Source organism: Amia ocellicauda, chromosome 10 (assembly GCF_036373705.1).
Source record: "Amia ocellicauda isolate fAmiCal2 chromosome 10, fAmiCal2.hap1, whole genome shotgun sequence".
Classification (NCBI taxonomy): Eukaryota; Metazoa; Chordata; class Actinopteri; order Amiiformes; family Amiidae; genus Amia; species Amia ocellicauda.
The window spans coordinates 12,016,036-12,042,898 of record NC_089859.1 but is presented as its reverse complement, the minus strand read 5'-3'; the positions used below and the strand labels follow the sequence as shown (position 1 = coordinate 12,042,898).

At 40.7% G+C, this 26,863-nt stretch overlaps 1 protein-coding gene across 2 annotated transcripts; it reads left to right on the top strand.

The window, feature by feature from the left end:
• Positions 1 to 1,005: 1,005 nt before the first annotated feature.
• On the top strand, positions 1,006 to 26,848 carry LOC136759878 (ATP-binding cassette sub-family C member 5). Of its 2 annotated transcripts, XM_066714980.1 has the most exons (29): positions 1,006 to 1,321; positions 3,419 to 3,609; positions 4,447 to 4,602; positions 5,992 to 6,139; positions 6,943 to 7,176; positions 7,358 to 7,531; positions 8,297 to 8,444; positions 11,971 to 12,119; positions 12,457 to 12,564; positions 12,963 to 13,250; positions 13,754 to 13,825; positions 14,392 to 14,516; positions 14,661 to 14,733; positions 14,932 to 15,135; positions 15,613 to 15,738; positions 16,727 to 16,838; positions 16,966 to 17,156; positions 17,316 to 17,462; positions 19,000 to 19,129; positions 19,229 to 19,382; positions 20,190 to 20,318; positions 20,672 to 20,858; positions 22,444 to 22,533; positions 22,725 to 22,917; positions 23,322 to 23,481; positions 23,718 to 23,796; positions 24,494 to 24,607; positions 25,206 to 25,370; positions 25,496 to 26,848. In XM_066714980.1, exons 1-29 carry the CDS (start codon positions 1,319 to 1,321, stop codon positions 25,613 to 25,615), a joined length of 4,170 nt encoding a protein of 1,389 aa, XP_066571077.1. In that variant the 5' UTR covers positions 1,006 to 1,318; the 3' UTR covers positions 25,616 to 26,848. The 2 variants fall into 2 exon arrangements, with proteins under 2 accessions (XP_066571077.1, XP_066571078.1); XM_066714981.1 differs by lacking the exon at positions 25,496 to 26,848 and having other exon boundaries at positions 24,494 to 24,674; positions 25,206 to 25,296.
• The last annotated feature ends 15 nt before the right edge of the window (positions 26,849 to 26,863 follow it).

The window sequence follows — 26,863 nt, the reverse complement described above, 5'->3', positions numbered from 1 at the left end:
ACACAGATAATACCCATTTGCTGACATATAAAACAAAGAAAGAAATGTATATATATAGGGACGAGGCAACTACATTACCACTCAACATAATGGTAACACAAGCTGCTGCAGGGAAGATAAGAAAAAAAAATTGAACCTGTAAACGTGTACATAAAATACAAATAAAATACCGTGTTGTTTTACATGATCTTGCTCAGAGTCCGAGAAGCCCACAGAGCAGGGGCTGCAGCAGAACCTGGCCCTGCTGGAGTAGTACTGTCAGAAATGGGCCCTGGACAAGATCAGAGTTATGTTTTTCCAGAACAATGCCAGATCTCAGGGACACAGATAGCACCTCACGCTGGGCAGCTCGGTGCTACAGCACAGCATCAGCTACAGCTACCTGGGCCTGACCCTCAGCGCCTCAGGGAGTTTCAATCAGGCCACCAACACACTAAAAGAAAAAGCACATCGAGTTTTCTACGCCATGAAAACACAATTCAGCCAAACAAAAATACCCATACAAATCTGGCTGAACATTTTCCAAGCAATTATCCAGCCAATCCTCCTTTATGGGAGTGAGGTGTGGGGTCACTAACAAACCCCACCTATACAGTCTGGGACAAAAGCCCCATAGATAGATGTTTAATCTATGCATTTATTTTCATTCTATTTTTTTGTTTTACGTTATTTTATCTTTACATGTATCAATTACATCACATTCTTTGGCAATGCTTGTTTACAAATGTCATGCCAATAAAGCTTGCATTGAATTGAACTGAAACGTCAGATGATTTGAAAGCGCAGGTGATATAACCAAATATAACCGGGCATCCAGCACCAACAGAGCCATGTGCGCTCGGCCATGTGCGTCAATCCGCAGCCTGGAGACAGGAGACGCTTCTGTTTGATTGGGTATCAGATAGTGACGCAAAGCTGATTGGGGATCCGGTGAGGACAAGGATAACTGGCTGATATAAATTACTAGCCGGCCGGCCACCTGCACAAGTAAAGACTTTAGTCACACGCCCCCTAAAACACAGCCATCCATTAGAATCTGAGTACATGCGAGTGTCAGTGCTATTCTCTTTTCAATTGGCATTAATTAATGACGTTACAAGATACTCTTTGCAAATGCACTCGGTATGGATAACGTTTTTAAAGTGTTTTTTTGCATTATATAGGTATATTTTTGTGGAGAAAAGATACATTGATTGGAGTCGAAAGTCTGCACTCACTATGTAACCACAAGTGGACCTTTCCTTCAGTCATACAGAAGCATTTTTGATGTTGTAACTTCAAGGAATCAGAAAGTTTTACATCCAGCTCTGACTGCATAATGGTGAGTGACTTCCTCTTTCTGTCATTATTATTATTATTATTATTATTATTATTATTATTATTATTATTATTATTATTAATGCTTGTATTGTTTGTACACTGAACACAATTATGAATGCAACATGCAACAATTTCAGAGATTTTAATGAGTTAAAGTTCAGGAAATCAATCAATTGAAATAAATTCATTATAGGCCCTAATCTATGGATTTCAAGTCTCAAGATTTGAGAGAGTGTGAGAGAGTGTCTGGTCAAGACCCTGGTGAGAATGACTAGCATACAGATGACCTTCCCTGAGACAGTTTATGCAGAAATATTTCAGTTGTGCAAACCCAGTTTCATGGGCAGCTGATCTCACAGATAACGACTGTCTATATTTGGAAAATGTATGGGATCTATCATTTCAGGTCATGAAGATGGGACCAACAACTTTACATGTTGTATTTAGGCTGTATTTTTGTTTTATACAAACGTGGTTCCTGTCACATGCATTCTTCATCTCTCCTAATGTTAATTGATGTACATGTGAGATTACTTTTATTATTTATAGAATTATCATTAGTATTTTGTCTCCTTTGCATACATTTTCTAAGAATGTACTGAGTACAGTCCTCACCAGATACCAGACTGGAAACTTTAGTGTTATTGGGAAAACTAATTCAGATAAAGCTCCGCAGCTTGCTAAACTTTTTCTGTAACTTAATCTCTGTGCTGCTTTCATGTGTGTATCAATAACCTGACACAGAACATCAGAACGTTTGGCTTATCTAATAAGACCGTCAGTATTTAGCTGCAGTCCAAGGCATTGCTGAAGACAGTAAACTCAAGGAGCACTACAGACCATATCACTTGCCATGTCACTGTAGGATCCATGATATTTGTTTGAGAGATACAGACAGCTGATATCTGCCGTTGAGTTCTTCGAGAAACCTTGGTGTTAGAAGCCACCTTTAAATAGATAAGCCGTTTATAGTCTTGCTCACCCATGACCTTCCAGCAGTTGTTTCAGTCACCCTTCAGTCTGAGTTGTGAGTCAGCAAGAAAGAAAGTCCATTCACAGGATTAGTTTGCCAAACAAACAGTCCATACTTTGTAAACATGCTGGAGATTCACTCTAGTTAAATAGTTTATGGTATTAAATCCTGAGCTTTGGGACAAATAGGATTCATATTAGGTTGCAGTGAACGGGGAGAGTGCACTGCAACACAAATCACAAACGAAAAATCAGCAGTTTTAAATGTCATTTAATTCACAGAAATGTGACAAAATAAAATTCAAGAAACAGGGACAGATAGTCCCCCCTTTTACAAAACAGACTGTTAATCACAGTCTCCATTGCCTCCCAATTGCAGTTCCTGTCAGGGTAGCTCAGATGATAGGTAGTATAAAGTTTTATTCAGGTGGCTGCCAAATCGTGCTGGCTGGTTTCCTCTTCTGTCTCAAAATGTTTTGCGTCAGGGCCTGAATTAGCCTAATGACGTACAGAAAATAGAAACGGACACCTTATTATTGACTTTGATAGGTACTTGTAGCCTTACATTTGAGAGAAATAGAAAACTTCCTAAATGTTATCAAACAGTACTGATTCAGTCTTTTAATAAATGTTATGTTTGTTTTTATTATTATTATTATTATTATTATTATAGGTTGAAATTCGCTCTCACAGTAGGCAGATGGAGAACACTCACGACCCAATTAATTAAACTAATACCAAAGTCGTTTTTTCAATAATAAGGAAGAGCTTGGGAAAACTTGTCAAAAGTAAAAAAAAAAAAAAAAAAACAACTACTAATATACAGGAGATTACTCCCATGGATGCTGAGCAAGTATATTGACGTCAATTGGGTTACTTAACTCATACATTATCACAGACGACTTATTTGTCTTTTGCTCTCCATAGCCTTGAATTAAATCGTTATTCTAAAAAATGGGTTACACAATCTTGTTGTAACAATAGTTTAAATAGAATATAATATTATATATATAGAAGTACAGAAGATACAAGTTATGAAATTGTGTCATGTAATACACCCCTTGTAAGAGGTGTCCAGGACTCTGTAGTCCATACCCACCCGTCTGTGTTTGTGTTCCCGGGACAGAGTGCCCCTCAGTACCCTGATGTTCTGGAGTCAGCGGCCCATGCAGAGGGCTTGGCGCTGTATAGTACAGACACCTCTGACCCCCAGGCACTACAGGACCAGGAGGAGGAGGAAGAGGTGTGCAGAGTTAAGAGGAAGCACAGATATCGCCACAGTCTGCAGCTGCTTAAGCCCTTCCGCACCACACACAAGTAAGCGTGAGTCCCTGCCCTGCTTTTAATAGCTCCAGCATATGGCGTGTCCTACAGTATATACTTGATGTTTTTTTTTTTTAAGTTTGACATCTTAAAAATAAATTGTTAGTCAAGGGCATGATACCTATAAAAGGTCTTGAGGTTTGGAGAGATATGTGAGTCCATCCTCTGAACACCCCTGACCCCCTGTTTTAGCACGTAGTACCACAGCAGCAGCCCAGTCCTGAGTGGATTGTGAGAACCTCCTCAGTTGTAAACTCTGTATATGGTGTGAGACATGCACACCCTGACAAACATGTCCCCACTTTTATTGTGCAACAACATTTCCATGATGTACCTGCTGCTTAAACTGCTGTGTAAGTACAGCTCTGGAAAAAATGAAGAGACCACATAACATTGATTTCTGAACTTGGAGTGGTCTCTTAATATTTTCCAGAGCTGTAAATCATGCTACATTCATCTTTGATAGGGTTTGTCTATATGCAGGATTGCCAGTCCTTTTCTGACTGCCAATGTTGGCAAGAACACTCAGAGACCTAATTTAGGTGAAACTTTAGGAGCCTTGCTTTTAATCAAGGGGTAGTCTTGGAAATAGTTTTGTGACTGCATCATTAAATCTATTTTGAAAACATTTTTCAATGGCCTGTTTATTTATTTATTTGTTTGTTTGTTATTTACATGTATTTATTTGTTGATTTGTCGTGTCACTTTAAATCATACCCAGCTTATACTGTGGAAACATATTATTGTTTCAGATAGGAAACCTTGTCTGGAACATTAAAAAGAGAAATTCTTTCCACAGTTTTTTAGGCTGACGGTTCTGGTTTCTTGCAGGCACCAGCACCCTGTGGACAATGCTGGGCTCCTCTCCTTTATGACCCTGCAGTGGCTTACTCCGCTGGCCTTAAAGGCCTACAAGATGTCCAACTTGGAGATAGAGGATGTGTGGGGATTGTCCAGCCACGAGGCCTCTGAAACCAATTGTGAACGGTAAGAGACAACCTCATACAGCTGCGGAGCTCTGGGGTGGGCTGAGGGAGGGCCCTGTCTTTCCGCTATCCCCGTATTGAGCTTCCCGGGAGGGATGAGATGTGATGGTATGGTGTTATGATATGGCTTCCACAGCTAAGACTCCAGACAGTTTTTTTTTCTTTGTTCTATGTTATGTTTCTGCTACTGTAAACCATCAAACAGAAGTATATGGTTAGTGCAACTGAAGAGATTTAAACACGTTGGATTAAATTAAATGACAATGACGTTTTACATAAGAAGTCAATCTCAGTGGTGAAAAGGTTAGAGAGGAGCTTTCCAGGTAACACAGGTCTTGCACAGTGTCTTGCTTTTGATAATGGATTCTCTCGAGTCAAGGATAGAGCAAGGATTGTTCATACTGTTTTTAATAATAGCAAGGATTAGAGATTAGAGAGTGAGTTAGCCTCTCCTCCAGTCTCCTTTTCCAACACACCGGTTATGTCACCAATGCTGTCCCATGTGATTGTTTCATATAAGCAAGGTGTTTTGACTGGAACTATTGAAAGATATTGTGTGTGGTATTAAAGTTCTGGATTTAATATGATATGGGACTTGGTGTTTTGGAAGCAAAGCTGTCTGTCAGAAAAACACCAGGATTTGTTGTATGAATAATAAGTGAGTTCTGTCAAAACAGAAAACTTTTCAGCATGTGTTTATTCATTTTATGATTTATTGATTGTACTTTAATCAGTTTATGATCCTGTTGAATTGGTGAATCCTAAATTTAACATGACTTACTTTACAAAGTGGAAATGCAACCCTGTTGTTTATTGGGGAACTAACCTAACCCTGACTAAAATGTCACCAGGCTTAGTCAATGAAATAACAGTTTTTTTAGATTTTTTAGAGACAATGAAAAACATTTAAAGGATAAAATTGCACATGCACTGCATGTGACTTGGGATTGGGACTTGTTGGTCCCTACTTGTGATGGCATTTTTTAATACAGTACAGCAACAGTCTTAAAAAAGCACACATGGTTTCTCTCCGTCAGATTATTACATTTTATAGGTCAAATTTAACCGTAACTTTTTGTTTGTTCCCTCTCTTTTTCATTTATTTTCTTTCTCTGCAAAAATATGTTTGGTTCTAGATATTGGACATTGAAACAATCAGCTTCTCATCGCCAGATTTGAAAAATGTGGAAAAGGTGGAATGCATAAAAATCCCTCTCTTATTGCCTGTTTCTAGCTCTAACACAGGGGAGATCTGACTTTGTGTCTGAAGAGTGTGTGTTTAACTGACCCTGCCACTTGCTACATTTCTTTCTTTCTTTCTTTCTTTCTTTCTTTCTTTCTTTCTTTCTCTCTCTCTCCCTCTCTCTCTTTCTCTGCATCTCTGAGCCAGGCTGGAGCGTCTGTGGGACGAGGAGGTGAAACTGATGGGTCTAAAGAAGATTTTGCTGACCAGAGTCCTTTGGAGGTTCTGTCAGACCCGAATGCTTATGTCCATCACAGTCCTGCTGGTTACCATTATAGCAGGCTTCATTGGGCCTGTAATTTTTAATCTTTTCCCTTTTTTCTCCTAGAGGTTACTTCATGTACTGTATTTTTCTAGACTCTTATCTGCAGATTTATGCCAGGTTTCCATGCATAATTTTTCATATAAGTACATGTGTATTCATTGTTAATAACTGTCAACATTCTGCATTTCTATAATGTTATTGTTTAGCTGCTACAAAACTTTGAACCTATAACTCAGAAAACAATATAATTTAATAATTTAACTTCTATACCAGTACACTTTGAAGCTTTGGTGTCTATACAACATTAGATATGAATACATTATGAATAAATGAAGTCTAGAAAGTAAACTTGTAGCTTTATTGAAACAAGACAAGATAGTGAGTTTCCAGATGTACTGCAATACATTTTCTGTGTGCATTGTGGCTTTTAGTTGGCCCGTGATGTCATCTTATTTTTTTAAATAAATCACCTGACATTTTGAAAGCCTGGCTGTTCCATGCCATCATATTGGAAATGGTCTCTCTGTTCAAAATAAAAGTACAAAGGATGCCAAAAACCTTATCTGCACCAGATTGAATTTTACAGCCAATTAGGTATTAGAATATAGCAATGAAAGCCATTTCTGATTGGTTGATATGGCTCTTAGGCTTTTCATCACAGGAAAGCCAGTCACTAAAGATTGAAGATTGTGCTTAAGCCTGTGCTGCCTTGAGATCCTAAGTACTATTTTACCAGTAGATATGGCACAATACAGTGTTATACTACTGAGTGGTTATACTGTATAAACATAGCTTTCTCTCACAACCCCCATCCCCTCTGTCGTGTTTGCCAGGCTGTGTTCGTTAGAGCTCTGCTGGAGTACTCTCAGAGCAGCGATTCTGACCTGGGCTACGGCCTGGCACTGGTGGTGGGGATTTTCCTGATGGAGCTGATCCGCTCCTGGTCCTATGCCCTCATGTGGGCCTTGAACTTTCGCACTGCCGCCCGCATTCGGGGGGCAATGCTCACCTTCGCCTTTAGGAAAATTCTGCGTCTCAGAAGCACCAAGGACACTAGCATTGGGGAGGTGAGTGCTGATATACTGCTTCATTTGGATATGAGGAGTTCATTTATACAATAAGTTACGTAAAGCCAAAAAATAAAAATAATAATAATTGCCACAAACTATTTGGATTTCTTTCTGCTTTAGTGTTGCTGATGTTTTTTTTGGTGTTCAATTGTGTAACCTCCTGTTTTTCTATCCTCAGCTAGTGAATATGTGCACAAATGATGGGCAAAGGCTTTATGAGGCTGCCACAGTGGGGTGTTTGTTGGCAGGAGGACCACTGGAGGCTCTCCTTGGTCTGTGCTATACTGCTATCTTCCTGGGACCCACTGCGCTGATAGGCTCATCCGTTGTCATCCTCTTTCACCCCACTATGGTATGATCCGCATCCAGACTAACCTTGTACCAACTGGATATCACCGTAACTGGCTGCGTGATTTGTGGTGCTGAAAAATGACCTACGGCTGTAGGTCTCCAGTCCTTGGGATGTGCAGTTCAAGCAGTCTCTTTTAATTATTGGCAGCTTTAGTCTAGAGGGTTACAACAGGCTGAATTAAGCAAATACATATTTTAGTGTTTGCACCAGGGATGCCCAAAGTCTCAGCCTCAAAGGGCTTCAGATGCTTCTTGTTATTGTTCCAGACAGATTTTGTAACTACTTAATTTAACAATTAAACTACAATTCCCATCTTTCTGAGATCTTTTGAAGGCAACAGATTTTAGATCTATGAAACCAGCAGGATCTGTTCCTCTGGGATAGCCTGGAGTGCAGGATCATTCATCAGAATAAAGGACACTAACTGTATTCAAGTTCTGATATATAACCTTTTTTTTAAGCATTTGATGTTAAAATAAATCTTGTTGAAGACAAGATGTTGTGACAAATGTATTATATAAATCACTCAGTATGACAGTAAGTGCGTGGGTATAAATTGAAATAATGCTATTTTCATACTTAATTAAAGAAAACTTTCTCTCTTTCAATTTTTTTTTCTACCTCACAGGTTCATTTCTATAGAGACAAGAGCCCACCTGGTCATATATTTTTGACATAGCCTCTCCCTCAGCAAAATGTATTCTTGTCACCCTATGTGTATTTTCACATTCTTATGTTTTCTGTCTCCTTCTCTCTCTCTGTCAGATGGTTGCTTCCCAGCTGTCTGGCTACTTCCGGCGAAAGTGTGTGGCAGTGACGGATTGGCGTGTTCGGCTTATGAGCGAAATTCTTGGCTGTGTCAAGTTCATTAAGATGTACTGCTGGGAAACTGCCTTTGCTCGCAACCTGCACAGTGAGTCACCGACTTCCTCTGTGTAACATACTCAGCACCACAAAGCATGCTGGACACACTGTACACACTAGCAGAAAGTTAATAGCATGTCAGATACTTGATTTATTGATTTATTTACTGCCCTTTTTATTATTGCAAGCTTCTGAACACAATCTCAGTAGGTGAGAGAGACCTTGTGACATCACTGAAGTTTTATGCTTTTTAAGACTTGCTTTATTTATTCCTTAAACCTTAGTGCTTTTCTGAGCTGAGCACAATACTAATTTATGTAAGGTAGCCTATATCAACTCAAAAAGCAGTCTTCCATGGCTTTGTCTATTTTTTTTATGAAGAATCACTTTGTCCTCTTCCTTTCTTGACAGCTCAGGTTGAAATATATGCTTTTGAAGGCAGTTTCTCCTCCCCCCCCCCCACACACATACAAAGTGTCTATCAGATCTCGCTTTTTAATATACACACCTCAGTGCGTACAGTACAGTATAGACATTCCAACATATTTACTTTTCCAGAGCCATCATGCACACTTCTCTGTTGCTGTGCTGGTATTGTAATTTGAATTTGAATGAGCTTCACATTCTTATATTTTTCCCTAGTGCTAACCTGACTGCTCTACCATTCTAGGCTTAAAGGCTGTGTTGAAAACGTGAGTGCTTAAATCTCCTGACACTTTTTACCACTGAGCCCTGGAGTGATTAAGTAAACTAACACACATTAAAGGAGTCCATTCACCACAGATAAGGTTCCTAAGATGCTTCAGAACATAGTACCAATTAAATGAGCAGTCTTTTACCAGTTTGACAAACCATTAAGCCTGTTAACTTGCAGCTTAGACATTGGCTTTAATGAATAACCATCAATGGGAAACCTATATATATATATATATATATATATATATACACACCGATCAGCCATAACATTATGACCACTTGCCTAATATTGTGTAGGTCCCTGTTTTGCCGCCAAAACAGCCCTGACACGTCGAGGCGTGGACTCCACTAGACCTCTGAAGGTGTGCTGTGGTATCTGGCACCAAGACGTTAGCAGCAGATCCTTTAAGTCCTGTAAGTTGCGAGGTGGGGCCTCCATGGATCGGTGTGTGTTCTGACACCTTTCTATCAGAACCAGCATGAACTTTTTCAGCAGTTTGAGCTACAGTAGCTTGTCTGTTGGATCGAACCACACAGCCTTCGCTCCCCACATGCATCAATGAGCCTTGGCCGCCCATAACCCTGTCGCCGGTTCACTGCTTTTCCTTCCTTGGACCACTTTTGATAGGTACTGACCACTGCAGACCGGGAACACCCCACAAGAGCTGCAGTTTTGGAGATGCTCTGACCCAGTCATCTAGCCATCACAATTTGACCCTTGTCAAAGTCGCTCAGACCCTTACGCTTGCCCATTTTTCCTGCTTCTAACACATCAACTTTGAGGACAAAATGTTCACTTGCTGCCTAATATATCCCACCCACTGACAGGTGCCATGATAACGAGATTATCAGTGTAATTCACTTCACCTGTCAGTGGTCATAATGTTATGGCTGATCGGTGATTAGATACAGTGCATCCGGAAAGTATTCACAGCGCTTCACTTTTTCCACATTTTGTTATGTAACAGCCTTATTCCAAAATTGACTAAATTCATTATTTTCATCAGTTCTACAAACAATACCCCATAATGACAACGTGAAAGAAGTTTGTTTGAAATCTTTACAAATTTATTAAAAATAAAAAACAAAAAAAGCACATGTACATAAGTATTCACAGCCTTTGCTCAATACTTTGTTGAAGCACCTTTGGCACCAATTACAGCCTCAAGTATTTTTGAGTATGATGCTACAAGCTTGGCACACCTATTTTTGGGCAGTTTCTCCCATCCTTCTTTGCAGGACCTCTCAAGCTCCATCAGGTTGGATGGGGAGCATCGGTGCACAGCCATTTTCAGATCTCTCCAGAGATGTTCAATTGGGTTCAAGTCTGGCCTCTAGCTGGGCCACTCAAGGACATTCACAGAGTTGTCCTGTAGCCACTCCTTTGTTATCTTGGCTTGTGCTTAGGGTCGTTGTCCTGTTGGAAGATGCACCTTTGCCCCAGTCTGAGGTCCAGAGCGCTCTGATGCAAGTTTTCATCAAGGATGTCTCTGTACATTGCTGCATTCATCTTTCCCTCGATCCCGACTAGTCTCCCAGCTCCTGCCGCTGAAAAATGCCACCACCATGCTTCACTGTAGGGATGGTATTGGCCAGGTGATGAGCGGTGCCTGGTTTCCTCCAGACATGACGGTTGCCATTCAGGCCAAAGAGTTCAATCTTTGTTTCATCAGACCAGAGAATCCTTTTGGCAAACTCCAGGCGGGCAGTCATGTGTCTTTTACTGAGGAGTGGCTTCCGTCTGGCCACTCTACCATACAGGCCTGATTGGTGGAGTGCTACAGAGATGTTTGTTCTTCTGGACGGTTGTCCTCTCTCCACAGAGACACGCTGGAGCTCTGTCAGAGGGACCATCGGGTTCTTGGTCACCTCCCTGACTAAGGCCCTTCTCCCCCGCTCAGTTTGGCTGGGCGGCCAGATCTAGGAAGAGTCCTGGTGGTTCCAAACTTCTTCCATTTACGGATGATGGAGGCCACTGTGCTCATTGGGACCTTCGATGCTGCAGAAATGTTTCTGTACCCTTCAACTGAATTTACCACAGGTGGACTCCAATCAAGTTGTAGAAACATCTCAAGGATGATCAGTGGAAACAGGATGCACCTGAGCTCAATTTTGAGTGTCATGGCAAAGGCTGTGAATACTTATGTACATGTACTTTTTTGTTTTTTATTTTTAATAAATTTGCAAAGATTTCAAACAAACTTCTTTCACGTTGTCATTATGGGGTATTGTTTGTAGAACTGATGAAAATAATGAATTTAGTCAATTTTGGAATAAGGCTGTAACATAACAAAATGTGGAAAAAGTGAAGCGCTGTGAATACTTTCCGGATGCACTGTATATATATATATATAAAAAAAAAACACCTGCTATGCATAAATTGACACAGAATGCTTTACAATATCTTTGGAGTCGTAATTGAAGGTTAACAGTTACTGAATCATTCCTTCAGTTTAGAGGAGGCATAGCTCAACTATTTTCATCTTCAGTCAAGAGGTTTTAATTTGTGCACAGGTTTAGCCTCTCCATCAAATATCAGACAACTGTGTTCAGAGAAGAAACATCTTCACAGAAAGAGAGTAACAGAATTTAGAAGCACCTACATGATCGGAGACTGTAACAAGGCTAGGGTAGAAGTAATTAAATGTTTCCGTGCCAAAACAGTTGGCCTCTGAGAAGAGCTCTGTGTCTTCAAAAAACAAGCCGACAGAAAGAGGCAAAACTGAATGTGTCTCTGAGTCAGTTTGTGTGTCGACAAAATCAGAACACAAAAGGGCACAACCGAGGGATGGGATTTACTCTGTCTGCACATTCACCAAGTTTTCTTCTTTCACAGTTATAAAGTCTGAATATGTGTCATACCATCTTCTCTCGCTCAGATATCCGGTCAGAGGAGCATCAGATTTTGGAGCGAGCCGGCTATGTCCAGAGCTTCACAGCAGGCGTTGCTCCTATTGTCACGGTGATCGCCAGTGTGTGCACATTCACCCTACACATGGCCCTGGGTTATGACCTCAGTGCGGCACAGGTAGGCTAATTTCTCTCCAACAGTTGGGGAGACAGCTCTCCACAGGGGAGGCCAATGTTTATAACATTTATTATGTTTTTATGCATTGTATGCGTTATTTCATTTGCCTGTTTTTGTAGCAGGCTTTCTCAGTCAGGTTCAATTACAGGTCACAGCAGAGATGTGGGGTGTCTTGGTATGCTGATTATTTCAATCCAGTTAAATTAGCATTACAGGAAAGCATTACATGGTACAAAACGTCTAAATGATATGTCCTCTTATGCTAGGATTGTGCTACAATACTTGAAAGCTCAGACCTCTAAGACTCACCTGTACCTCTGCTATTGTCCTTCCACAGGCTTTTACCATTGTTGCCGTCTTCAATTGCATGACCTTTACCCTCAAGGTCACACCCTTGGCTGTTCGTACTCTGTCTGAAGCTAGCGTGGCTGTCAAACGATTTGAGGTGAGGTCTGATATGGAGCTCTATGAAAAATCACGAAACAATGGGAAAACTTAAAAAAGAACAAAGAGATGTATTACTACGTTTTTTTGGTTAAAGCCTAGGGCAAAGTTTCCTTCTTTTTTAAGTTTGCTGATATTTATTTATACACAACAGATATAAACTAGTTTTTCTTCTTTCAAATCTACTGTGAATCATCCCTGACACCTATGCCAATTTAATATGAATAAAGAATTTCTTGTATCTGCTTGTTCTTGAAGGTCCTGCCATATTTGGAAAGCTGCTGTAAGACACTAAAATGTTTCCTTGTTCACCTGCAAGTACAGCTGCCCCATGTACTGGTAGATCTTGTGATGTAGGTAGATCTTGTGTATTAATGCGTTATTTATGTATGCACTCAGAGGCTTTTCATGATGCCGGAGCGGGTGGGAGTATCAGAGAAACTGGAGGATCCTGGGAATGTGGTGGAGTTCCGGGGTGCCACACTGGCCTGGGAGAGCTGGGCGGACAACACTAGCTCAGTGGCGAAGAAGCACAAAGCGAAGGGGATCAAGGAGTTGCTGAGCAAGGAGAAGCTGAGCCTTTACATAGCGACTGGGGAGCAGAAAGATAGTGCGGGGGAGCTGCTGAAACAGGACAATGATCAGAACAGTGAGACACTTCACCACATTGATCTGCGAGTCAAAAAGGTACTGATGCCACTCTGAGTCTTTCACTTTATAAGACACTGTACTGGAACTGTGGCAAAACATGTCTATGTAGGGAACTGACTGTGCCTGTACCGTGTGTCACTTCTCTTGACAACCTCCCACACAGCAAAGAAAGTTTGATTCCAATCATCCCAGCTTATTGTTCTTCTTTGTAAATCATAGAAAATGAGCCTGTAAAGAATTAAAAAGGCTTGTTTGTTTCCACAATGTTTATGTCTGTCTCCCTCTGGAGTGTGCTATGCTTGTAACTAATTGTAAGTTGTCCTTAGTGCTTGATTGAGTGTTTGATGTTCACTGATGGCAAACTAAATATGCCTAACCCCTTATCCGCTACTTCACACCCTATGAAAAAGCATGATCTGTTTTAAATTGAACCAGGTGATTTATTTCATGTACAGATAGCCTGTACAGTTATTTTGTGTGCTTATCGTGTTTAAGGATGAGTACAGTGAAAGATAGAGGATTGTGTGCTGTCTCTGCAGGGCACGCTGCTGGGTATCTGTGGCTGTGTTGGCAGTGGGAAGAGCTCCCTTCTGTCTGCTCTGTTGGGACAGGTCAGTCTCTTCCCCTTCTCATCAAATCCCCTGCCCTACTTTATGTTCCATCCTTCTTTATGAGGCAACTCCCACCTAACCTGGACTTCTGTTTCAAAATCACACTATTGAAGTCCCCCAATGATGAAACAACATTTCATCATACTACTTGCCTTGCGTTACTAGTACTCGTATTGTTATTTTGATTTCCCCTATACTCCCTTTCCCTTGGCCCTTGACTGTGACCTAACATCTTGTCTGCTCTCAGCTCTTACAATCTAGGATGTAAGACCTCATATATTGTATACACTTGTGTAAATTGGAATTTGTAATGTTTTATGCCCTGAACTGCACTGTATTTTTGCACTTTTTGTACTTTGTACTGCGCTTATATTTTGTAAGTCACCCTGGATAATAAACAAACAAACAAACAAACAAACAAACAAATAAATAAATAATAATAATAATAATAATAATAGTAATAATAATAATAATAATAATAATGTAGTTGACTTGCTCCCAGTTTTCTTTGTTTTCCCAGTCATTTTTAACTAGTGGTTCAGTCCTTGTCTAACTCATCTCTCTAGATGATTCTACTGGAAGGCTCCATTGCAGTGAGAGGGGAGTTTGGCTATGTGGCCCAGCAGGCCTGGATCTTGAATGAGTCACTGAAGGAGAACATCTTGTTCGGAAAGAAGTATAATGAGGCGAAGTAAGCAAATCAGATATCTTTGGCAATCCGATTCACTAAAATCTATCTTTAGGATATTTCACTCATATTTTAGATGTTTTATTACTGCTCTCAATCTTCTTTTTACTGTCTTCAACCCTCTCTCTCTCTCTCTCTCTCTCCCAGGTACAAGGCGGTCCTTGAGGCCTGCAGCTTGAACATTGACATTGCCGAGCTGCCTCATGGAGATATGACCGAGGTAATCTCACATTTAATACACCTTTATCTACCAAAATTTGAACTGGTTCCACTTTTGCTCTCTAGAAGTACTTTTAACAGCAAGGTTTTTTAATATGCACTCTTCTGAGACCTCCAGCAAACTTCCTGTGTGTTGTGCAAGCATGCGATGCTGTCCAAATGTAGTGAATGTGCACTAGATACCAATGGTGTGTTTCAGATTGGAGAACGGGGAGTCAACCTCAGCGGGGGTCAGCGCCAGCGCATCAGCTTGGCCAGGGCTCTGTACAGCGATCACCCTCTCCTCCTCCTGGATGACCCCCTCAGTGCGGTGGATGCACACGTTGGGGCGCACCTGTTCCACAAGGCCATTCGTGGTGCAGCCCAGGGAAGGACTGTGCTGTTCATCACACACCAGCTGCAGGTAGGATGCAGTCTGTGGCTGCTATTGGCTCTGCTCTGACTTAGACTGGAGTTTCAATATCCATTTTTATCATACAGCGCTTTGTAATTACTTCTGCTGCAAATTAAAGCCTCGCTCATGCAAGCGAACATGAGCATATGCAGTATAAGCAAGCGTTAAATCTTATAAATCTTGTATAAATGAAGTGCTGTCAAGTAGGATATTTTGCTCCTCCTTAAGCCACTTTTAAGACAAAAGTCAGTATTCTCAACAGGGAATAAAGCACTTTAAGCCCTCGAGTGGTGTTGAATAGCAGGGTTATGAGGACGCTTTATCCATAACGCTATAAAAACACAAACTGGAGCTCCCTGGGGACTTGAGAAATTCAAGGAATGGAAGCTTTACAGAAAGGACAAAAAGCAGTGTACTACGGCTGATTGCTCTTAAGATGACAGTAAAGACAGTGAGGAGTTGATCTGTGTGGTGTGTGTCTGGCAGTACCTGGCAGAGTGTGACGAGTTGGTGCTGATGAAAGAGGGGAAGATTGCAGAGCAAGGCACACATGCCGAGCTGATGGGCAAGGCCGGAGAGTACGCAACGCTCTTCAACTACATGCAGCAAAAGGTAAGGAGACACTGTCATTCTGGGACGCTGGGAAGCTTGGTTTCTGTGAAAAGCAATTAAAAAGAAAAAAAAATGTTCAGGAAGCAATTCCCAGTATAAACAATGTTTCCTACCAGTGTGCTGTGGCATATTTGTGTGCCTTCATGCATGATCAGGTTTACAAATGGAAAAAAAATACAAAAAATTAATAATTTAAATTCACTCAATTCCTAAACGGAATTGATCAAAGAATGGTTTGCCGCACAATACATACATGTATTGTAGGTGTGGCTTATTACATATTAAATGATATTAAATCAATAGATTACCTGTGTAATGAAAACATCACCCTCACTTCGTACAGGGTTAAAAATGTATAAACCAAACACCTAAAAAATAATCAGAATCTTAAATCTGAACTGTTGAATGGAGAGACCGGACTCTATACACACCACTGTCCATTGTATTATTTCAATAGGTTATCTGCCCTATACTAGGCCCATACAACATCATTAACCCCCACCCTAGCCAACATAAAAAAACTAGACCCATGTAAAATTAAACCTGATAAATTGAAATCTATAGAATAGCCTCCCTAATCTTAACTAAAGCCTATGTTTACTGGGTACTCTAAGAGTTATATTTATTCTGAACTGTGCTACTAAATCCCAGTTTTGAAATCACTTTATTCTATACACAATTCTATTACTGCTTTACATCATAGTTTAAAATAATCAGTGGCGCTCAAATGCCACTGTCTTGTCTAAGTAAGAGAGATTTAACTCTGAAAGTACATTTTCTACATATATTGCGATCAGCATCATCAATTTTTATAAGTGTATTGATTCATTCAATCAGTCAGACAGTCATTTATTTATTAATGTATTCAAAACTATACAAAATCTACTACCAGATTATGACTTAATGAGAATGTGAGTACTCTTCTGCTTCTGGTATAGATGGAAGTGCAAGACCCATTTAGCATCTAATCAGAGGTTGTGTGTTCTAGAACCTGGTGCAAAAGAACATAAAAAACATACCGCATACGGGAGAGGAGAGCTCCCAATTGACTCCCACAGCCAGCACAACAGGCAGCAAATCGAGTGACAGCAATAAAGAAGGTACGTTCTGTTGCCTGCTTGCCACATCACGTCTCACAGGTCATAGAAGACCAACCTCAAGGCATTTGCACTTGCTTCATGTGTTTGAAGCTATGATTGACTTCCATCTCTCCTACTCTCTCTCCAGCGGGTCAGCCGATGATGATGATGGAGAAGAAGGGTGTTGGGGCGGTGTCCTGGTCTGTGTATGGCGCTTATATACGGGCAGCAGGGGGCTCCATGGCCTTCCTAGCCAACATCCTCCTCTTCATGCTCACCACCGGCAGTATTGCTTTCAGTAACTGCTGGCTGAGTTACTGGATCAGGCAGGGCAGTGGGGTGAGTGGACTGCTAGGGAGCAGGCTTTTATCTGTCTGAGCAACTATTTTACTAAAAATTAATTCAAACAAATTGCAGTTTGTTTATAAAATATCTTATTGGATTTGGTTTATGATCTTGCTCTGACCTGATTCTGTCTGTCTGTCATTCTATCTTCAGAACATGTCCATTTTCCAAGGGAATCAGACAGAGGACAGTGGCAACATGAGGCTTAATCCTCACTATATGTACTACTCGACTGTGTATGGTCTGTCCGTGGTGGCCGTTCTCTTGCTGAAGGCACTGCGAGGAGTTGTGTTTGTCAAGGTAGCTCCTTTGTGTCCGTCTGTCACTTTCAAAGACTTGCATGCCGCCGTTTTCTCTGCTTCTGCTTATAGAGATACCGAGCAACTCTCGAGGTAAAAGAAAAATAATAGTGTTATTCATTAGTATGAAAGTGTGTTTTGGCTTTCAAGGCTTTGTCTGGCTCCCCAGACAATACCTTGACAAAGTCATTTTAGCTGAAACGCATTGCTGTTTCATACTAATGAAAACCTTTTTCTTTCTCTTTTTACACCGAGAGCTGCTACCGTTCACTTTCATTTAGTGCCATCCTTTCCCCAGCGTGCCAGAAATGGAGATGTGCACAGTAGAAAAATGTTTCCTTTTTTGTCTCCGTGGCAGGCAATCAACACTCACAGAGATATTCCTAATCATTATTATTAATTTACATTATTTATATTTTACTGTTTGTACATTTATTTATGTATTTGCATCTTTCAATGAGCAAGAAGAAGGAACTTGTTAATATGGAGACAGCTTTGCTTGCACTTATAAAGTGAATTGCATTTAAATCGCCCTGTGCTTTGTACAAGCTGTATGACACTGAGCAGTGGATGAGTTTCATTTCTTGCCACCAACTGTTTCAGACCGACTGGTAATAACTGGTAATAGTAGGTAGAAAACTGTAGAAATTCTCTTCTGAACTGTGGCTTTTGTGGTATGTACAGATGATAGATCATGAGATTTTGTTATTGTGTGAACCCACCTTGTGTCTTTTATGCACCTCAAGTTTTTTGTTCTGTTAAACAATATCATTTTCCTTTCTGATTCTGTATTTAGACTCTAAAGAGGATTGTAGTGTGCTGGGCCTGCTGCTCAATTCAGACCACCACTTCTTAATACCCAAACCTATTACAGTACTACATCCACAATCTTCTGACAGTAACACCCCCAGGCTTTATGGGGAGAAAATCTGTTTGAATGTATCCAGCAATAACACACACAAAAGTCTCTGCAATTCTAGGTTTTCCAAACAGTATCTCCATCTTTTTATCCCTTTCCCCTGCTGCAATAATTGAAATAAAATTTGCAAGCAATGCCTACAAGCTAAATCCATTTATCTTTACTGAGCCCATGTAATTGCATTAGAATGTGTATGTGTGTGTGTGTCTGTTTGTAAGAAATAATTCCACAAGGGCATTCAAAATAGAATTTTCCCGTATATTTTTAAGTTTTTCTTTTTCTTTTTCTTTTTCTTATTTATTAAATCATCAGAGAAAACTGATCTTACTTCAGAGGTACCATGTGAGAAAGGGAAATTTTTTTCATTATTCCATAAAATGGTATGTGTTTCTAAAATTTCAAAAACATAAAAAACATGATTAAACACTTGGAAAACCTTTCAAATTGCTCACAATCTTTTGCAACGGTCCACAATAAAAGCTTTTTAGGAATGCATGCATATATTGACCTTTTCTTCTTGGTCCATATCTAGATAAGAGATGTAATTATCGTTACATGTGTGTGTGTGTGTATATATATATGTTTAGACAGCTCACAGCTCAGGATGTCTCCCTCCCAGTGCACCCTGCGAGCGGCCAACACTCTGCATAAACTCCTGTTACAGCGAGTTCTCCACAGTCCCATGAGCTTCCATGAAACCACTCCGCTCGGCCGCATCCTCAGCCGCTTTTCCAAAGACATGGATGAAGGTGAGGCCTCACTGTCCCACCCACCCCCCAGACCCCAGCAACTCCTCAGTTCTTTAAAGTTGGATGTATTAATGGTTTTGTGCTTACTTGTTTCCTCAGTGGATGTGCGTCTGCCCTTGCAGGCAGAGATGCTCTTACAGAGCGTGTCCCTGGTTGTGTTCTGTTTGACCGTGATCAGCACTGTCTTCCCATGGTTCCTGGTGTCCATCGTGCCTCTTGGTGCCTTCCTCTTCATGGTCAACCGTATCTCCAGGTAAGACCAAGCCCCAAGTTTTGTGTGACCTTTGCCTGTCCTGCCACAACAAAATACCTGTCCCTTTACATGTGTGGGTTATGATGTCAAGTCCAATATGCTTTGTGTTTTTTGCTCAGGGGTCATTTATAGCCTTAAAATAATTAAAGTGTGCTGTTAATTTAATTATTGCATCTAAAAGCACTGCAAGATGACTGTCCAAGTATCCCCACATAGCAGAATTCTGAGTGTTCTGTTACTAGTGCTTTAAAACCACTGTGTGACTGAACGCATGAAGGTACAGATAAATCATGTACAGACCTGAAAGATTTGTTCAGCACAGCGAGGGAGACATTCTTCCAGGCTACTGGAAGCTACTGTCTGGTTATACAATACAATCAGAGTGTCTCTCAACTGCATTTTCATTGTGAAATGTATTAACTTGCTTGATCAAAATCCTCATATTGTCTCATATTTTGAACCAGAAGAAACTTTTTTGTTTTAAGTGAGAAGGTTGTGTGTATGAAGCCAGTCAATTAATGAGAGCTGGGATTTTTTTTTATATTGGTTTAGGAATGTTATACATTTTCTCTTAATTTTTTTTTTCACCCAAGTACAGGTTTATAGTCCATATTTGCTTTTTTTTTTAAATATAAATCTGCTTTTAAATGATAACATGAAACAATTTTTTTGTCTTAAGTCTTATGTGTTCCTGCATCACTGTTAAGTTTTTGCCTTTCCAGGCATTACATTCATTGTTTAATAATGCGCAGTGTCTAAGTAGCCATAAGCCATAACACACTCAGCCAGTCTCTCTCCTCTCCACAGGGTACTGATTCGTGAGGTGAAGCGACTGAACAACATCAGTCAGTCTCCCTTTACCTCCCACATCACCTGCAGCATGCAAGGATTGTCTACCATCCACGCATATGGGAGGGGACAAGACTTTTTATGGAGGTGAGGACAAAGAGAACTATGGACTCTTGTCTTCTTTGCGTGTTGCCTGTACTTAGCTTACACATTTTTACCAGTGTTTTCCCCCTCATCTTCATTTGTGGCTACTTACACCACATACAAATTCCCAAAACCTACAGAACCTTTAGGTGATGAAAACAGTGGGAAATAGACTTTTTTATTTGCCTGTATTTTTTAACCTCTTCCCGCACATTAAAGGAAATCCTCCTAAATCCCAAATTATAGAACCATATACACAGCTTTATACAACTTCCCACGTTGCTCAGATTCCCAGAGTTTCCAACTGTTTGCCTGATCCTTGATCCTCAGCGTGTTGGGCCTTATTTCATTGTCAGGTACCAGGAGCTGCTGGACACGGAGCAGGCCACTAACTACCTGTTCAGCTGTGGCATCCGCTGGCTGACTGTACATATGGACCTGATCAGCATCTCTCTCATCACCATAGTAGCCCTGTTCATCGTACTGATGCAGAAGAGCATCCCCCCCGCCTACGCTGGGCTGGCCATCTCGTTTGTGGTGCAGGTACGGTACGGTGGATGTGGTGGTGCACCACATCCACATCTTCAACATCCCCTCATACAGTGAGGGAAAAAAGTATTTGATCCTCTGCTGATTTTGTACGTTTGCCCACTGACAAAGAAATGATCAGTCTATAATTTTAATGGTAAGTGTATTTTAACAGTGAGAGACAGAATAACAACAAAAAAATACAGAAAAACAGATTTCAAAAAAGTTATAAATTGATTTGCATGTTAATGAGGGAAATAAGTATTTGACCCCTTCGACTTAGTAATTGGTGGCAAAACCCTTGTTGGCAATCACAGAGGTCAGACGTTTCTTGTAGTTGACCACCAGGTTTGCACACATCTCAGGAGGGATTTTGTCCCACTCCTGTTTGCAGATCCTCTCCAAGTCATTAAGGTTTCGAGGCTGACGTTTGGCAACTTGAACCTTCAGCTCCCTCCACAGATTTTCTATGGGATTAAGGTGCTGTGTGTTTTGGGTCATTGTCATTGGCAAACTTCAGACGGGCCTGTACATGTGCTTTTTTGAGCAGGGGGACCTTGCGGCCGCTGCAGGATTTCAGTCCTTCACGGCTTAGTATGTTACCAATTGTTTTCTTGGTGACTATGGTCCCAGCTGCCTTGAGATCATTAACAAGATCCTCCCGTGTAGTTCTGGGCTGATTCCTCACCGTTCTCATGATCATTGAAACTCCACAAGGTGAGATCTTGCATGGAGCCCCAGACCGAGGGAGACTGACAGTTATTTTGTGTTCCTTCCATTTGCGAATAATCGCACCAACTGTTGTCACCTTCTCACCAAGCTGCTTGGCGATGGTCTTGTAGCCCATTCCAGCCTTGTGTAGGTCTACAATCTTGTCCCTGACATCCTTGGACAGCTCTTTGGTCTTGGCCATGGTGGAGAGTTTGGAATCTGATTGATTGATTGCTTCTGTGGACAGGTGTCTTTTATACAGGTAATGAGCTGAGATTAGGAGCACTCCCTTTAAGAGAGTGCTCCTAATCTCAGCTTGTTACCTGTATAAAAGACACCTGGGAGCCAGAAATCTTGCTGATTGATAGGGGATCAAATACTTATTTCCCTCATTAACATGCAAATCAATTTATAACTTTTTTGAAATGCGTTTTTCTGGATTTTTTTGTTGTTATTCTGTCTCTCACTGTTAAAATACACCTACCATTAAAATTATAGACTGATCATTTCTTTGTCAGTGGGCAAACGTACAAAATCAGCAGGGGATCAAATACTTTTTCCCCTCACTGTACATCCACACATTTCGATAGCCTCTGATAAGTTGTAAAAAATGTCCCTCTAGAATGCAAATTTTCCCGAAAATAATCAAATCATAGTCAATCAGTTAGGATCTTGACTAATAACCACAGGTAATAATTATAATATGTTAGCTTAATAGGACTCCTTTAGCTTCTGATGTGGTGATTTACTTATTTGTTTTTATTCTATGCTGCATTGTTATGATTAAATTGAAAGCCGTCAGCTTTTTAACTTTTTATATAGCAGTCACGTAAAGGGCTATTGATTTGCATTTACTAAAAGCCTCTTTCCCTATGTGTTTCCTTCCTAGCTGACTGGCCTATTTCAGTTCACTGTGCGCGTGTTTTCTGAGACAGAGGCCAGATTTACGTCAGTGGAGAGGATCAATCATTATATAAAGGTAGAAAATGGATGGATTCTGTGCCACTAAAGAGATCTGTAAAACAAAAGTATACAACACTGCCAACAGCACAGACCGTTGCAATACACAGGAAAGCACACATAGAACATTAAATGTTATTTGGGGAATTCAAAATGAAAGCATTTTTCCAGATCAGGTCTATTGACCCATCTTTATCTCTCATCTCACAGAACCTAGAGACAGAGGCGCCAAGAAAGACCCCCGCCTCCTGCTCTCTGAGCCCCTGCTGGCCAAAGGAGGGACGCATCCAGTTTGAGAATGTGGAGCTGCGTTATCGTGACAACCTGCCCCTGGTACTCAAGAAACTTTCCTTCACCATCAACCCTAAGGAGTGTGTCGGGATAGTGGGACGGACTGGATCAGGTAGCTGTCATTTCAGTCTAGTTAACCCTTTATCACAAACCACTTCCAGTGCATACAACATACCGTGCCTATAGGAAGTTTTCACCCCCTTTGGACTTTGAAATATCTCTGAATACCATCTGATTACTATCAGCAAAACAATGAATACATAAACACCTTTAGTCATTTTAATTTCAGAATGACTGTGCTTCTTAAAGGGAAATCAATCAATAACTTAATTGGACATTTTAATTTGAAACACTAAAAGAGATTACAAAAATACAAACTTGTACAGTGTGAACAAATATACATCTATTCATTTCCAGGGTAGCTGGAGGTTACAGTTTCAAATATGAAAACTTTTGCTTTCTCTCCTGACTGTGTTAAAAATGGGTATAACTCGGGCTGTAACCCTTTCTCTCCAGGTAAATCATCACTGGGAATCTCTCTTTTTAGACTGGTGGAGCTGGCAGGGGGCTCCATCTCCATAGATGGAATTGATATAGCACACATTGGCTTGGAGGACTTAAGGACGAAGCTATCAATCATCCCCCAGGAGCCAGTGCTGTTCATTGGCACAATCAGGTACACTCCCTCAGTCTCTCACACAGTGGGGTTGTCTCCCAGTAGTGCATGCATTCTAACTGGACCCTTGAAACCTCCCCTTTTGACACAATTTTCAGCCCATTTTAAACATTGTTTTAAAACTGATATTTTAACAGAGAAACACCCTTCGATAACACTGGCTTATTTGTAGTTGTATTATTCCCATCCTGCTGCTGGTTGCATTAACATAATATTGTTGTTCTGTGCTCTCCCAGGTCGAATTTGGATCCATGGGATCAGTCCTCAGACTGCCAGATCTGGGAGGCGCTGGAGAAGACACACATTAAGGACACTGTAAGTACAGGACAGAGACAGACTGGCCTTAAAGCGTGTGGGGTTAGTTGTCCGAAATAACAGGACTACATGGCTGTAAGACAGGATTTATCATTGTAGACCAGGGCACTTATCAAGTCACAGCAGACTCACAACAAAGAGTTCCAGCAGGGCCAAGAGGAGACAAAATGATTAACAGGGAAACAGAGAAGGCACACTTATTAAAGGATGACATTTTGTTTTGTCTTGTCATAAATCTAAGCAACAGATATTAATCTCTGGGGCTGTCATGGCTTTTCCGATGCAGTCTGGCCAGGGCTTTATGTTTGTGCAGAAATAGAGGATCTGTAAAATAAATTGGTGCCGTGGAAGGTGGGTAGGATCTGTGGAATTATCCTTAAGCCTTTAACCGAGATGTGAGCAAGGATCACTGTACATTTGCTCACAGAATTTAAACCCTTCTTAGTGTTGAGGTACAGCAAAGCTGTATTTCTGGGAAGATTACAGGGCATTTAGTGGTCAGTTCTTGATATCCATAAGCCTCATTTGGATCAGTCAATTAAGCAAACATGTAGCTCCATTGTGTTACTGAGAGAGCTGAGATGGAAAACAACAACTGAGGAATCTGAGACTCCTAAATAGATTCGGACAATCCTCATATAGCTGTTGTAATGTTAGTGTCTTTCTGCGTCACCTGCTCTGTGTTTGTGACCCTCAGATTTCCCAGCTGCCCCAGGGCCTGCTCTCGGAGGTGGTAGAGAATGGAGAAAACTTCTCCGTGGGAGAGAGACAGCTGCTGTGCGTGACTAGAGCCCTGCTGAGACAGAGCAAGGTACACAGTGTGAACACACAGCTTCGTCTCAGTTACATGTCCGTGTAGAGTCAACACTAACGAAAGAGTAAGCACTTCACTAATGACAGAGTTATGTTTAAGTAGAGTGTTGGGCACAAAACAAATGAATACATTAAATTAACAGATAGGATTATCAGCCCAGTGGGTATTGTGTTGTTATGGTTACTGATGTTATGTTTTATTTATTAATAATAATTACAAGTTAACAGCAGCTAACGAATGTCACAGAACAGTAGTAGTGGAGTGAGGTGTTGTAAAATCTGTAAAAGTGGTCCACCAGTGCCACCTTGTGACCAAATGAGAGGGGCAGGTGGTAGACTTTATAGTTCAGAAGACTGGAAGCAGTAAAGGGAAATTAATAGCTTAAAAACAGATGGCAGTGGTTGTGATGGTCAGGAAATGACTGACATATCTGACTTTCTAGCTCTTTCTGTTGCATGTCTTGATTTTGTTTTCTTCAATGTAGGGGTAAGTTGCAACCAAGGATCACTTTAATCCTCTGCATGTAGTACAAGATAACTTGCTCTTTCTTCCTTTGTTCTAAACACCCTGGTTGTCGGTGCCTCGGATCTTACAGATCTTGCTACTGGATGAGGCGACGGCTGCCATTGACGCTAAGACTTGCCAGCTGATACAGGAAACCATAAAGCAGGCCTTCAGCAGCTGCACCACACTGGTGATTGCACACAGACTCAACACTATCCTGGGCTGTGACAGGGTGCTGGTACTGGAACAGGGAGAGGTAGGCCAATCCTGGGGAGCTTCATCTATTTCCCTCAAATTGCACAACATTCAGGTCCACTAATTAATTCCCCCCCAACCCCCGAGAAAAATGCACTGGTAGCATTGTTGTCTGTTTTGTTATAGATTGTGGAGTTCGACACCCCCTCTACTCTGCTGGCAAATGAAAACTCCCATTTCCATGGCATGCTGGCAGCTGCAGAAGGAGGGGGAAGTAATTCTGGAATAAATGGGGACCTGCTTTGAGTTGTGTGAGAACAAACCCCCAAAACATCCTAACCTGAGCTGCTAATTATTTAGCTGTTGTTCCATGACTATGGCGTTAACTCATTACTGTTTTTCAGATTGTACATTTAACAACAAATTGTTTTGGACTAAAAGCTACACTACAGACTCAGAATATATAAGGATCAGTATTTCCTGTTATTTACGTATTTATTTAGGGACTTTATCTTGATCATCTCACAGAAACTCCAGGTATAGAAAACTTACAGACCTCCAAAGACATGGATCTGGAGTGATGACCATACAGGATAAAAGGATGTAGATATTTTTCTAGTCACTTGGCCAACGAGAGGGCCAAGGCAGACTTGTTTTCAGTAATTGTGAACTTGACTGTGGAAAACCATTGTATTATTGGAATAGTTGCACTTTTTGCCTGAAAAGGATTTCTGAAACTTTGTGTGCTGTTAATAGGAGATGTGTGGGATTTGTCAGTGACTTTCTTTGGCGTCTGAAGAGATCATTAGCAAGCTCTGATTCCAAGTGGGAATTTCATTCATTTGCCCACAATGCATATATTATTATTATTCCTTTCCTGCTTTCTCCATGGAATGTGCTTTTAAATGTGAGATTACTGAGATTACTTAAATGTCTCACTTTTCTTCATATAACAACTGCTCTGCTTACTAGTAGTTAAATATATATATATATATCATTACCACTCCCAAGGAACAACAAATATATACCAAAGTAAATAGTACTTACCTCAAGCACTTTTAAATCAATTTTCTTCTAAGAATACTAAGTATAGCAGTGATCAGGAGCATCACTTTTTGTGTCATAAAGTTTAAGTATAAACTGGTTCCTGAAATACTTTTAAGGCCACTCAATATTTAAAAGGGCTAATTAAGTTAATGCTAGTGCAGTGAATACAGTCTGCACAGTTTAACGCAAGCATTCAATATCTCAGGTTTGTGCAAGCAGGGCCTTTTCAATCAAAAGATATGTCATAGGGATACTTTTTATACTATGCTGATGGATACTGCAGCCAGTGTGATGCTTTTTGAAATTGTCTTACGAGTTTCTGCTGGAATAAGCTTTTGTGCCATTGAACCAGAATGTTGAAAATGTAAATTGACCTTATATACTGTATATATCTATACATATTGTGGCTGTGGAAATTGTACTCATGTTGTATTTATGTGATTTATTTGAAGGTATTGTCCTTCAATTACTACTGTCGAGTTTGCCTTCTGTCTCAAACTATACATC